The sequence below is a fragment of the Loxodonta africana genome, chromosome 4, assembly GCF_030014295.1.
Source record: "Loxodonta africana isolate mLoxAfr1 chromosome 4, mLoxAfr1.hap2, whole genome shotgun sequence".
NCBI classification, from domain to species: domain Eukaryota; kingdom Metazoa; phylum Chordata; class Mammalia; order Proboscidea; family Elephantidae; genus Loxodonta; species Loxodonta africana.
Genome location: NC_087345.1, coordinates 73181344 through 73195974, shown reverse-complemented (window position 1 = coordinate 73195974; position 14631 = coordinate 73181344). Strand labels below are relative to the sequence as shown.

Below are 14631 nucleotides of genomic sequence, written 5' to 3'. Positions count from 1 at the left end.
AAGAATTCCAAAATCCTCATAACTGGACCAATAAGCAACATCATGATAAATGAAGAAAATATTGAAGTTTTCAAGGATTTCATTTTACTCTAATCCACAATCAACACCCACGGAAGCAGCAATCAAGAAATCAAATGACATACTGCACTGGGCAAATCTGCTGCAAAAGAACCCTTTAAAGTGTTAAAAAGCAAAGATGTCACTTTGAGGACTAAGATGCACCTGACTCAAGCCATGATATTTTCAACAGCCTGATATGCATGTGAAAGCTGAACAATGAACAAGGAAGACTGAAGAAGAACTGACAACTTTGAATTATGGTTGGCCAAGAATATTGAATATACCATGGACTGCCAGAAAAACAAACAAATCTGCCTTAGAAGAAGTACCGCCAGAATGCTCCTTAGAAGCAACGATGGCGAGACTTCGTCTTCCATACTTTGGACATGCTATCAGACTTAGAACCTCTGTTGTGATTCTCTTCTTAAGACTACCTGTTGATAAACACAGATCAACTGGAAGATTCCTTTGTAACTCAAATACATAACAAAAATGTATACATCGAATTGCTCAGTCACTTGCAGTTTGAAGTGAAACAACACTTTCATTTGCATTGTCCTCTCCCCTACTCAAGACAACCTCAACCCGTGTTACTTTTACCTCCCATACTATTCTCTGTAGTAAAACCATTAGTCTGTAGTATTTGAGAGTACATTGATACAGAGTGTTGAGTGCTTTGTGGAAGTTATAAAATTAACATTCACTAGCCTTAAATTGGAGCCATGGTGGTGCAATGGTTAAGAGCTACAGCTGCTAACCAAAAGGCTGGCAGTTCAAATCCTCCAGCCGCTCCTTGGAAACCCTATGGGGCAGTTCTACTCTGCCCTGTAGGGTTGCTATGAGTCAGAATTGACTCGGCTGCAAGGGTTTTTTTTTTTTTTTAATCCTTGAATTAAAAGTTTTCCTGGGTTGGTCAAACAGTTAAGCGCTCGACCACTAATCATAGGGTTGAGGTGCCTCGGGAGACAGACCTGACAATCTGTTTCTGAAAGGTCACAGCCTTGAAAACCCTATGGAGCAGTTCTACTCTGCACGCATAGGGTCAACTCCAGGCAACTAACAACAACAATATGAAGGATGGGAGGGAAGAGGAGGACATATATTTTGGGGTCTAAGTACAAATGGTTTAGGACAGGTCTTTTCAAGGCAGGGAACTGATTGGGATTGGGCAAAGTTATTCACATAATAGGATTGGGGGTAAAGTAACCATCTTCTGGTTTGCCTAGGGCTTATCCAGTTTTAACAATGAAAACCCCACATCCTAAGAAGCAGCCCTTCAGTCGTAGCAAACTGGGACAACTGGTCATGCTACTTGGTGAATACAAATTGCTATGGTCTTGAAGCAAGTCTAGATAAACAAACTGGTGTTTCATAAGCAAGCTATCTGCCCAGGTGAACCATTTATTTTTCTGCTAAAACAGCTATTTGCCCAAATGAGCAAACTGTTCAGATTAATTGGTTTGCAGGAATTTCCTGAAACGGTGAGTTCTCAGTCCTGATAGTTAAGCTATGCGGATGTACGTGGTCTCAGTTCTCAGTAGATTCACCTAGCTCAGAAACATATAAGCCTTGACATAAATGAGTTGCGGCACTGATGAGAAGTCAGTAAGGAAATATTTACTGAGCGCCTACAATATGCCAGATCCTTTGTAGGAAGCAGAGGCAGGACGTCCAGTGAATTGGCGGAATAATGGCTGGTGCTGCGTTATTATCCACAAACCTGGGCTAAGTATTTATTATCTCTAAAATAAGTAAAGGTGTTTGTGCTGGACTATTAACCTCATGGTTAGTGGTTCAAATCCACCGAGTGACACTGCAGAAGAAAGGCACATAGCTATCTCTTTCCTTAAAGATTACAACCAAGAAAACCCTATGGGGTACAGTTCTACCCTGTAATACATTGGGAACTATGAGTCAGAATCGACTTGACTGCGACGGATTTGGTTTTTATTTGACAAAAGGCTGCACAGTCAAGCCACATCATAGTAATAAAATATGATCTTTTAAAAGAGGCATTTATATTCATTCATTTATCAATGCAGCAGGCCCTATACTAGCGCTGGGGATTCGGCGTTTAACGAAAAAAAAAAAAAATGACAGGATCCCTGTTTCCACGTGGCCTTCACTGACCACCACGTATGCTGCTTTTTCTTTCAAATTTTGGCTAAGTCTTTACGTGGCGCGGGGGGGAGAGAGAAGGCAGGGTTGAAAGGAACCAAGGGTCCACTGCCGAGGTCCAGAGGCGGGACAGAGGCCAGTCTTCCAATCCCCAATTCCAGTGTAGGAGGCAGAGAAGGTCTCCCACCCCAGAAGGGGAAGATGCCGAATGTGGGCGTGTACCTGCGGTTCAGGGGGCGGGGCCGCGGGCGGGGCGAAGAACCCGGAACGGGGCGGAGGAGCTGCGGGTGTGCGGGGGGCCGGGCCTGGAGACTCCCTCCGGCAGGCCTGGGCCTCTACGGGTCACCGCCGGGGCCAAAGGTGTCGGCTGCGGCTTCTCGGCGCCGCTGAATGGAGGCGGTGGGCTGAAGGGAGGCCTGGGGGGGATGCGGCTGACGCGGAAGCGGCTCTGTTCCTTTCTGATCGCGCTGTACTGCCTCTTCTCGCTCTACGCCGCCTACCACGTCTTCTTCGGGCGCCGCCGCAGGGCGCCGGCCGCGTCCCCGCGGGGCCTCAGGAAGGGGGCGGCCCCGGCGCCGGAGAGGCGCGGCCGAGGTAGGACGGCGCGGCTTCCCCCGCGGCGTGCGGGCCTGCACGCTGGGCTGCGGGCGGAGCGGAGCTGGGCTGCGCCGCGCGGACCCGGTTCTCGGCCCGGCGTTGTGACCCGGCACGGGGGTGGGTTTTCCTACTGCAGTTCTCTTAAGCCCGCCTTGAGCTCGGGGTTGGAGGGTGTTCGTCTTCCTTATCCTAGTACGAACCTCACACGCGTTCCCAGCCCAACCCCAAGACTGACGGGCGCGCGCACCTTTAAAACATGTGTTGAGTGTCGAAGACGTCACAGATGCCAGAGAGATTCGCGGGAATGCTGTCCCATTGCCATCGAGTCGATTCCAACTCATAGCGACCGTATAGGACAGAGTAGAATTGCCCCATAGGGTTTCCAAGGAGCACCTGGAGGATTTGAACTGCCGACCCTTTGGCTAGCAGCCATAGCTCTTAATCACTGTACCACCAGTAGGAGGCCGCATATCGCCACTGGGTTTAAAATATCTATTTTCATATTGAAACAAAAAGCCTTCTCTGAACATGCATTAATTTTAGAAAGCCAGGGCGCTTTCCTTTCAAGTTCTGGCCCCTTGTATTTAGGCCTGTGGCAGGCTCGAACTCAGCTTTAATTGTTCCTTTTTTTTAAAGAATTTTGTACGATGGTGTCTAAAAGTGGTGGACACTTTACATTCTGAAATCAAGTTTTTATGCATAGGTTATGTATATAGGATGGAGTCCCTGGGTGGTTAAGGAGCTTGGCAGCTAACCGAAAGGATGGAAGTTCCAGGTTTGAGTTCACCCAGAGGCACCTTGGAAAAAAGACCTGCCAATCTACTTCCGAGAAATTAATAGTTGAAAACACCTATGGAGCACAATTCTACTCTGACACACATAGGGTTGCAATAAGTCGCAGTGGACCGACCTGATGGCAACTGGGGGTTTTTTTTTTTTAATGTATATATATAATAGATAATTGCAAAAGTTAAACTTGTGACTTGATACATATTATCCAGTTATTTTAAAAGGTTTTGTTTTGGAGGATATAATTATCCTCTCTTGGTTAACTTTTTATTTCTGAGATATTTCAGATTTCCTTTTTTTTTAATTGTGTGTTCAAAGTTAGTTGTTTTATCATTTTGAAAAATTGAAGTGAGAATGAAATTAGAACACCCTAATAGGAAACCCTGATGGAGTATTGGTTAAGTGCTCCAGCTGCCAACTAAAAGATCAACAGTTTGAATCCACCAGGCACTCCTTGGAAACTCTGTGAGGCAGTTCTACTCTGTCCTATAGGGTCACTGTGAGTATGAATTGACTGGACAGCAATGAGTCTGGTTTTTGGTTTTAGCATCTAATTTGGTGCCCTAGTGACCCAGTGGTTAAAGAGCTCGGTTTCTAACCAAAAGGCCAGTAGTTGAAATCCACCAGCCTCTCCTTGGAAACCCAATGGGGTAGTTCTACTGTATTCTATAGGGTCTGTATAAGTTGGAATCGACTGGGCAGCTGTGGGTTTGGTATTTGGGTTTTAACATCTAATTTAAATAACTTAACTGCAGGTATGACGGCACTGGGGGGGGAGGAACTTATTGAGCTCCTGGAGCTCCTGGGTGGTACAGATCGTTCAGTGCTTGACTATTAACTGAAAAGTCAGCAGTTTGGACTCACCCAGCCCTGGTGGCATAGTTGTTAAGAGTTTGGCTGCTGACTGAAAGATTGGCAGTTCAAATTCCCTATCCGCTGCTTGGAAGCTATGGGATAGTCCTCCTCTGTCCCATAAGGTTGCCATGAGTCAGAATCAGCTTGATGACCATTGGTTTTGGTTAGAGGCACCTCAGAACAAAGGCCTGGCTGTCTGCTTCTGAAAGGAACACGTCTACTCTGCACACATGGCATTGCCACAAGTCAGAATTGACTTGAAGAAACTGGCTTTTGTTGTTGTGTTTGTTTTACCTTACTGATAAACACTGTTACTCTTTTTAAAACACAGAACAATCTACTTTGGAAAGTGAAGAATGGAATCCTTGGGAAGGAGATGAAAAAAATAAGCAACAACACAGATTTAAAACTAGCCTTCAAATATTAAATAAATCCACAAAAGGAAAAACAGACCTTAGTGTACAGATCTGGGGCAAAGCTGCCATTGGTAAGTTAATGTATGGATTAGTAAAAGGCACCATAAAACACACTTTATTAACATTAAATCAAATTCATTTTAACTATTATAGTTTAGTTCATTAATTAAGGCATCATGATGCATGTTTTCATTTTTTTGTCAGTATTACCTTTCTCTTTTCTGTGCAACATCCATATAAATGTATATATCCCGTTGTTGATCTTCAGCAGAGTACACTTTTATTGCTAAATACAAAACTGTAGATCATGTGGCATCATTATATTGAGATGCCTATGTCAACAGAATTTTTATGAATTTGTTTATGTACTGGACACTTGAGACCAGCTATAAGATGTGCACTTGGTGGCCAAACAAGTTTGGGAAACACTGAAATGAGGAAAGTTAAATAGTTTTTTCCTGTAGGGCTTTCTCAGAGCCTTTAATATACCAGTGCTTATTGTGCGTGTCCCAGGTGGGCATATAGTATGTACTTGTTTAAACTTGATTGTCCACAGAAATGTTTTTGCTCCCAGTCTCATGAGAGTCTAGTGTTCTAACCTATATATTAAGGAGTAGAAAATGGGGTGCTAAGTGAGGGCCAGAAGAATCAAAGGATTTAGTGAATTAGGAGGGACTTTATTTGAGTTTTATTTGAATTAGAAACCCTGATGGTGTAGTGAGTAAGAGTTTGACTGCTAACCAAAAGATGGGCAGTTCGAATCCACCAGGTGCTCCTTGGAAAACCCTATGGGGCAGCTCTACTCTGTTCTGTAGGGTTGCTATGAGTCAGAATTCACTCAGTGGCAATGAGTTTGTTTTTATTTTTTTTTTTTTTAGGTTTTTTACTTGGGTTGGAGCTCTGGTGGTGCAGTGGTTGAGAACTGTGGCGAGCTACGGCTGCTAACCAGAAGGTTGGCACTTCGAATCCACCAGGCGCCCCTTGGGAACCCTATGGGGCAATCCTACTCTGTCATATAGGGTCACTATGAGTCAAAATCAACTTGATGACAGTGGGTTTGGTTTTTTGTGTTTTTTTTTGTTGTTTTTTATTTGGGCTAAGGAGCCCTGGTGGCACAGTGGTTAAAGTGATTGACTGCTAACCAAAAGGTAGGTGGTACCACCAGCAGCTCCACAGGAGAAAGATGTAGCAGTCTGCTTCCGTAGAGATTTACAGCCTTGGAAACCCTGTGGAATCACTATGAGTCAGAATTGACTCAACAGCAGTAGGTTTTATTTGGGTTTAAATACGAGTTGGATTTATATACAATAAGGAACATGGATTAAAGTACCAGATGAGAGGAAAAGGAACAGAGCACAGTTCCAGGCATGTGGTGTTTGTTAAATGCATTCACTGTTGTTGTTAAGTGCCATTGAGTCAGTTCCGATTCATAGGGACCCTGCGTACCACAGAATGAAACACTGCCCAGTCCCGCGCCATCCTCTCAGTCGTTGTTATGCTTGAGCCAGTTTTTGCAACCACTGTGTCAATCCATCTCATTGAGGACCTTCCTCTTTTCCACTGACCCTGTACTTTACCAAGCATGATGTTCTTCTCCAGGGAGTGATCCGTCCTGACAACATGTCCAAAGTACGTAAAACACAGTCTCGCCATCCTTGCTTCTAAGGAGCATCCTGGTTATACTTCTTCCAAGACAGATTCATTCGTTCTTCTGGCAGTCCATGGTATATTCAATATTCTTCGCCAGCACCACAATTCAAAGGCATCAATTCTTCTTCAGTCTTCCTTATTCATTGTCCAGCTTTCACATGCATATTATGTGATTGAAAACACCATGGCTTGGGTCAGGCACACCTTAGTCTTCAAGGTGACATCTTTGCTTTTCAAATGCATTCACTAGTGAGTGTAAAAATAAACTCTTGAAGATTAATTACTACCATCCTTTAACCTTCAGATGTGCAGCTGAGGCCTCCAATCATCAAGCTCTATCAGTTTCTTTTTCTTTGTAAAGTCTCCAATATTGATCCCCACTTCCCCGTTCTAGTTTTTAATTAAAATTATATTGTAACAGGTTTTCACGTTTCTAGACTTTTTTCAATCCAGTTAGTGCAGAGTAGCCAGATGAACCTGATCAAACACTACTTTCATCACTATTCCCCAGGCACAGGATCAAATTCAGTCTTTTCAGCTATGGATTCAAGGCCTCCCACAGCCTGACCCCACTGTATTTTTCAGGCTAATCATCAGCTCTTTGTCTACATAACCCCTTATCCTAGCTAGAGTCATCTTTGCACAATTTGGTAATTTTGGCCTTGGTTCATGTTATCCTCATTAAAATGTCCTCTTTCCATATCTGAATCCTATCAGCTTTTAAAGACCTAATTTAGGATCCGTCTTTTTTTGTATAACATTCCATATAATCTCAACTTAAATGTCTCTTCTATAAAACCGTCCAAATTTGTACGTAATCTGTACCATTCAGTTGCTACTTGTATTGTTTCATATTATTTATTCCCTACACCAATTACCATAATGCTTTCCATCAGCAGAGTACATTATATAAAGCCCTAGCAGCATCTTCCATAAAGTAGATGCCTAATAAATGTTAGAGCCCTTCCTTCAGCAAAATTTTAATAGCACTAGAGTGGGAATTGGGACAGAATGTTCTTGGAAACAGTAAAGGAACAGACTTTTTTAAATTAAAAGCTCATACCAAGTTTTAAAAAAAAAATTTGTTTGGATATAAGGACAGAGGGCCTTGAAAGCCAGACAGAAAATGCTGAGAGTTTTTGAGCACAAAAGTGACTAAATTAGAATCTTAGATCTGGAAAGGAACTCAAAGAGCACTCCAAGTCAGGTTGTCATTTTATAGGTGAGGAACTGAAGAAGCAGCTAATCTAACTGACTTGCTAAAGGTAAATGAACTCAGCTCAAACCTAGTCCTTTTGATTCCCAGTTTTCTATTTTCTTGTTTTATTTTCAGTTGACCAAAGCAATATTTTATTTGAGAATGAATCTGGTAGAAACACAGGATAGATGGTTTTAGAAAAATATAGGCCAGCTTGGAATTGCAACCCATTCTGTAATATGTATGAAGTAGCAAAAAATGTGTAACTCTTAACCCAGTAATCCTGTTCTAGGAATTTATCTTAAAATCGGTCACATAAAAGAAGAAAAAGTTACATGCACAAGACAGCTGTTTTGAAATTATATATGAAACATGTCTGTTAAAAGCAGACTACAGAATTATATTTATACTACATTTATAGTTGTGAGTGATTTTTGTTTATACGTATGGTGGGATTATAGGTGCACTTCTATTTCTTTAATTATCTTAATTTTTCTGTAATGAATAAGTTTTACAGGTTAATAATAATACAGAGCAGATATAAAGTCCCTGTATTTGAGATTCAACAACAGTAAGTTAAAGACCTAAACGCAGCTCTCAGAAATTGATGTGATGACATTCATTCGTTCACATTGGAAAAGTTCAGAGAAACATGACGAAAAAGTAAAATTTGTACAGAAATTACAGCACACAGAGGTAACTTCTGACTACGATTATTAAAGACTTTGTGGCCACTTTTCACTGTAGATGTGAAGTAATAAGTACCTAGATTATGAATAGATCACTGGAAAGAAAATATATGTATGTGGTGTGTGTGTATATATAATTTAGCAATTAAAGACTATTAATATAAAAAATGGCTTCAAGAGTTTGAGCAAAATGATGGTTCCTTTGAGAGGCACAGTGAAGAGGAAGGAAAATTGTTTTGGGGGTAAGATGATTAATCAACTTTGGATATGTTGTCTTTGAGATGAGAAGGCATCCAAGTAGATATGTACACTTAGAATAAGCATGGAATTCAGATGAGGGGACAGAGTTAGAGACTCTAAATTTTGAAGGTATCAATCAGGGGTTATAATTTAAGCCAGGAATAATAGATAAAGATGATTTATGTTTTTAGGGTAATATCTTTGAACACTTAGACCATAGAAAGGAAAAATGAATATTCAAATTACAGCTGCCTGAGTGTATAGTAACACAAGACTGTCTGTTCTCATTATAACCACTTGAAAACATTTCTTTGCTGTTTTAGTATCCTAATGTGTTGTAATAAATTGCCTCACTCTTCATGGGTTAAAGCAATTTTAAAAAATTAGTATCTTACAGTTTTGGAGGTCTTATATCAAAAGACCTGAGTTCCTTCTCGACACATTAGGGGTTAAATCATTTCTTCTTGCATCTTCCAGCTTCTGTAGGCTGCCCACATTCCTTGGCTCATGACCCACATCGCTCTGACCTCTGCTTCTATCATCACATTCCCTCCTTTCGTTCTGACCCTTGTGATTATATTTTGCCCACCCAGATAATCCAAGATAATCTCCCCATCATAACATCCTTATTTTTATCACATCTGCAGAGGTTCTGGGGATTTGGGCATGAATATCTTTGGGGCAGCATTATTCAGCTTACTACAGTCTACCCTCTGGCCCTCAAAGATTCAAGCCCATCCCACATGCAAAATACATTCACCTTTCCGAAAGTCTCAACCCATTACTGCATCAACTCAAAGCCTAAAATTTCATCTAAATCTCATCTGCCCAAAACTCCTGGGGCAAAATTCCCCTACTGTGGACTTGTGAAACTAGAAAACAAGTTATCTGCTCCCAAAATGCAATGATAAGAGAGGCATAAGATAGCAGTTATAGACATTCCTGTTCAAAAAGGGAGAAAATGGACGGATAAAAGAGTCACTAGTCCCAAGCAATTTCAAAATCCAACTGGGCAAACTTCATTTGGTTTCAAAGTCTAGAAATAATCCCCTGTGACTCATGGCTCTGTCTTCTGGACTCAGAGCTCCGCCCTTGAAGTTTTTCTTCCTTTTTCATGAAATGTGTTTACAGCTAAATAGTTTTATCAGGCAGTTTTTTTCCTTTATAATTTTGAGAGTCTGATAGCCTTCTTTCATTTTTTTTTTTTTTTTTCCTGTTTCTGTCCCTTTCTGCCCAAGTCAGCAGTGTTTCTGCTGATATAACATTCTCAAGAACATTCTGGGTTTCCCAGTTATATGATGGAGATTGACTCCTATAGACAAGAGGATCCTCCACATATCTTTCCTAGATAACCGTATCTCTATTTCTGACTTCTACTTAGATGACTAATGAGATCTCTGAGTCACGTAACTAATTTCTTCAAAGAGTGGTGTGCTGTGACTGAATACTCTGACCTTTTGATCCTTCCACGGTACTAGCACAGGGTTGTCCAGCCACGTACTTGGCTTCCTCTCCAGAGCATCCTTTCCGCACAGTGTATCTCCTAATCTTATCATTTTTTACAATCTAGGTAGACTGAGAATTTCCCAAATCATCAAGTGCTGCCTCCTTTTTGCTTAACAATTCTCCCCCTAATTTCTTTCCTCTCACATTTTACTATAAGCAATAAGAAGAAATTGGGCCATACCTTTAACGCTTTGCCCAGACATCTCCTCAGTTAAATATCCAGTTCATCATTTACAAGTTTTGCTTTCCACACAGCTACAGACCACAATTTCACTAAGCTTTGTGCCACTGTATAGCAAGGATCCTTTTTTCTCCAGTTTTCATATGTTCCTCATTTCTTTCTGAGCCCTCACCAGCAGCAGCTTTAACGTCCATAATTCTAACAGTAGTCTGTTTCTGATGATTTAGGTATTCTCTAAGATGATACAGTTTTCCCAAATTCCAAAGCCATTTCCATATTTTTAGATATTTGACAGCGCCACCCCTCTTTCAGATACCAAAATCTGTACTAGTTTCCTATTGTTGCTGTAAAAAAATGACCACAAACTAAATGGTGGAAAATAACAAATACATTATTTATAGCTCTGGAGGTCAGAAGCCTAAAATGGGTCAGCAGGTCTGTGTTCCTTCTGGAGGCTCTAGGGGAGAGTTTATTTCCTTGCTTTTTCCATTTGCTAAAGGCCTCTCAAATTCCTATGCTCATGGTCCTGCATTGCTCTAACTTCTGCTTCTGTTGTCACATTTCCTTCTCTCACTCTGACCTTCCTGCCTTGTAAGGACCCTTCTGATTTTATTAGGCCCACCTCAGCATCCTTAACTTAATCACATCTGCCAAGTCCCTTCTGCCATATAAAATAACATATTCACAAGTTTTGGAGATTAGAATGAGAACAACTGTGAGGAATTATTATTCAGCCTACCATGCTTGGAGAGCTGCTTTATCTCATAGGCCAAGTCTTTAAACATGGTTGTGTGGGTGTCATTGAGTACCAGGGTGTAATGAGATGGAACAGAACATGTCTCTCAATGTAACTAAAATAGGGCTCCCAGAAGTGTTTTGTGATCTCCAGATTACCTCATTATGTGTCACTGCATTCCTGTACTCCCGAAGATTTTCAGGTGAATGATGATAAAACATCAGGGGCTGCCCTACAGAGAACAGATGTCATGGCATCTGTTAGCAGAGGGTGTCATGCAGTGAGGGATGTGTGTTCAAGTGAGGATGAGGTGGTATCCTCTTGACATGAGTGTGTATGTGTGTGTGTGTGTGTATACATAAGCTCATCTGGTGGTATCCCTGGGTGGCACAACTACTAACCCGAAGGTTGGCAGTTTGAATCCACCCAGTGGCACCATGAAAGAAAGGCCTGGTGATCTACTTGCATAAAGATTACAATCAGTAGTGGACCACAAGTACCACGGCCTCCACCACCCTGAGCCCAGAAGAGCAGGAGGGTACCTGGCTGTCACCACCAACCACTCTGCTAGGGATCACGATAGAGTAGAACAAGAATGTAGAACTAAATTCAGATGCAGGAAAACACCGGACTTACTGGTCTGATAGAAACTGGAAGAACCCCTGAGACACCCTCTTAACACAGAACTGAAACATTTCTGACGTTCACCCTTCAGCCAAAGATTAGACAGGCCTGTAAAACAAACAGAGCCCTGGTGGTGCAGTGGTTAAGAGCTTGGCTGCTAACCAAAGGGTCGGCAGTTCAAATCCATCGGCTGCTCTTTGGAAACTCTGTGGGACAGTTCTGTTCTGTCCTATAGGGTCGCTGTGAGTCGGAATTGACTCAGTGGCAATGGGTGGTGGTCGTGGTGGTGGAATAAAACAAACAATAACACACATGAGGAACGTGTTTCTTAGTTTAATCATGTATACAAGACCAAAAGGGCAACACCTGCCCAAAAGCAATGACAAGAAGGCAGGAAGGGACAAGAATAATAGATGGAAACGGGGGATCGGAGTGTGAAGGGAGAGTGTTGACACATCAGAGAGATTGCAACCAGTGTCACAAAACAATTTGTTTATAAATTGTTGAATTAGAAACTAATTTACTCTGTAAAGTTTCACCTAAAGCACAGTTCATTTAAAAAAAAAAAAAATTCCAACAAGGCTGGCATTAATCCAAAAAACACAAAATAATAAATGTTGGAAAGGCTGTGGAGAGATTGGAACACTTATACACTGCTGGTGGGAATGTAAAATGGTACAACCACTTTGGAAATTGATTTGGTGCTTCCTTAAAAAGCTAGAAATAGAACTACCATATGATCCAGCAATCCCACTCCTCGGAATATATCCTAGAGAAGTAAGAGCCTCTACATGAACAGATACGTGCACACCCATGTTCATTGCAACACTGTTTACAATAGCAAAAAGATGGAAGCAACCAAGGGGCCCATCAACGGATGAATGGATAAATAAATTATGGTATATTCACGTAATGGAATACTACGCATTGATAAAGAACAGTGAGGAATCTATGGAACATAACATGGAGGAACCTGGAAGGTGTTATGCTGAGTGAAATTAGTCAGTTGCAAAAGGACAAATATTGTATAAGACCACTATTAGAAGAACTTGAGAAATGGTTTAAACTGAGAAGAAAACATTCTTTTGTGGTTACGAGAGGGGGGAGAGAGGGAGGGTCGGAGAAGCGTATTATAGTAGATAAGAACTACTTTAGGTGAAGGGAAAGACAACACACAGTACAGGGGAGGTCAGCACAACTGGACTAAACTAAAAGCAAAGAAGTTTTCTGAATAAACTGAATGCTTCAAAGGCCAGTCAGTGTAGCAGGGGCAAGGGTTTGGGGATCATGGTTTCAGGGGATATCTAAGTCAATTGGCATAATAAAATCTATTACGAAAACACCCTGTATCCCACTTTGAAGAGTGGCGTCTGGGGTCTTAAACGCTAGCAAGCAGCCATCTAAGATGCATCAATTGGTTGCAAACAACCTGGATCAAAGAATGAAGAACACCAAGGACACAAGGTAATTACGAGCCCAAGAGACAGAAAGGGCCACACGAACCAAAGACTACATAATCCTGAGACCAGAACTAGATGCTGCCCAGCTACAACCGATGAGCGCCCTGACAGAGAACACAACAAAGAACCCCTGAGGGAGCAGGAGAGCAGTGGGATGCAGACCTCAAATTCTCATAAAAAGACCAGACTTAATGGTATGACTAAGACTAGAAGGACCCTGGTCGTGGCCCCCAGACCTTCTGTTGGCCCAGGACAGGAATCATTCCCGAAGCCAATTTTTCAAACATGGATTGGACTGGACAATGGGTTGGAAAGGGATACTGGTGAGGAGTGAGCTCCTTGGATCAAGTGGATATTTGAGACTACATTGGCATCTCCTGCCTGGAGGGGAGATGAGAGAGAGGGTAGAGGGAGTTAGAAGCTGGTGAAATGGACACAAAAAGAGAGTGGAGGGAGAGAGTGGGCTGTCTCATTAGGGGGAGAATAATTGGGAGTACGTAGCAAGGTGTATGTAAGTTTTTGTGTGAGACTGGTGGTTTGTAAACTTTCACTCAAAGCACAATAAAAATTATTTAAAAAAAAAAATTACAACCAAGAAAACCCTACGGAACAGTTCTACTCTATAACACATGGGGTCACCATGACTCAGAATTTACTCAACAACAATGGGTTTTGTTTTGTTGGTGGTTGGCACTAAATGGTGAATTCCCCCACTTCATTATAATATGAAAACAGTTTTGATCTTATAGCAATTTATATTGTAATGTAACACATCGCATTTCAGGATAAAATGGATAGTCAAGATCCAATGATAGTTTAGGGATTTCTCAAAAGTAGAGTAAATAAGGTTGTTGTCTTTAATATAACCCACACTTGGTCACGTATTTACACTGACAGCCTTTGAGTTCTGTCTCTCATATATTAACTGCCATATTGATGATTTTGAGCTTTTGCTGGGTAGTGCAAAAAAAAAAAAACCTAATTTTGTAGTCAAATGATAGAAAGGACAGAATATAAGCTTATCTCACACACCAGAGTAAATCAGACAGTAAATGTGTTTGTTTTGTTTTTTATTACCAGGTTTGTATCTGTGGGAGCATATTTTTGAAGGCGTACTTGATCCCACTGATGTGACTGCCCAGTGGAGAGAGGGAAATTCCATTGTAGGAAGGACACATTTCAGGTATTGTGCAACATGAACCGTTGCTATGTTGAAGTATAATATTTTATGTAAATAGGAGGAAAATATATTTATATGAAACATTTTTATTTCAGCTTGTTGTGAACAATAGAGAAAAAATCTCATGAATATGTAGTTAAAGCCTATCTTGAACATTTTCCTATGAAATATGGATATTAAAAATACTTTTTTTTTGGTATGTCTGTTTCATCTTTATCAAGATATTTCTGGTTATATGGAAAAGTTCATGCTCCAGATTTTTAAGATTGGATTATTGACAAGCATTTAACATTTCATACTTTAGAGGAATAGTATGTAAACTTGAAAGTACT

General features: G+C 41.2%; 1 protein-coding gene across 1 annotated transcript in view; it reads left to right on the top strand.

Moving 5' to 3' along the window:
- Positions 1 to 2465: 2465 nt before the first annotated feature.
- The window catches only part of RXYLT1 (ribitol xylosyltransferase 1), a 28843-nt gene continuing 16677 nt past the window's right edge, over positions 2466 to 14631 (top strand). Inside the window, exons 1-3 of the mRNA XM_003405577.4 lie at positions 2466 to 2772; positions 4751 to 4906; positions 14200 to 14302. Of these exons, the coding sequence (XP_003405625.1) occupies positions 2604 to 2772; positions 4751 to 4906; positions 14200 to 14302 (428 nt within the window). The 5' untranslated portion in view covers positions 2466 to 2603. The remainder of the gene's footprint in view (positions 2773 to 4750; positions 4907 to 14199; positions 14303 to 14631) is intronic.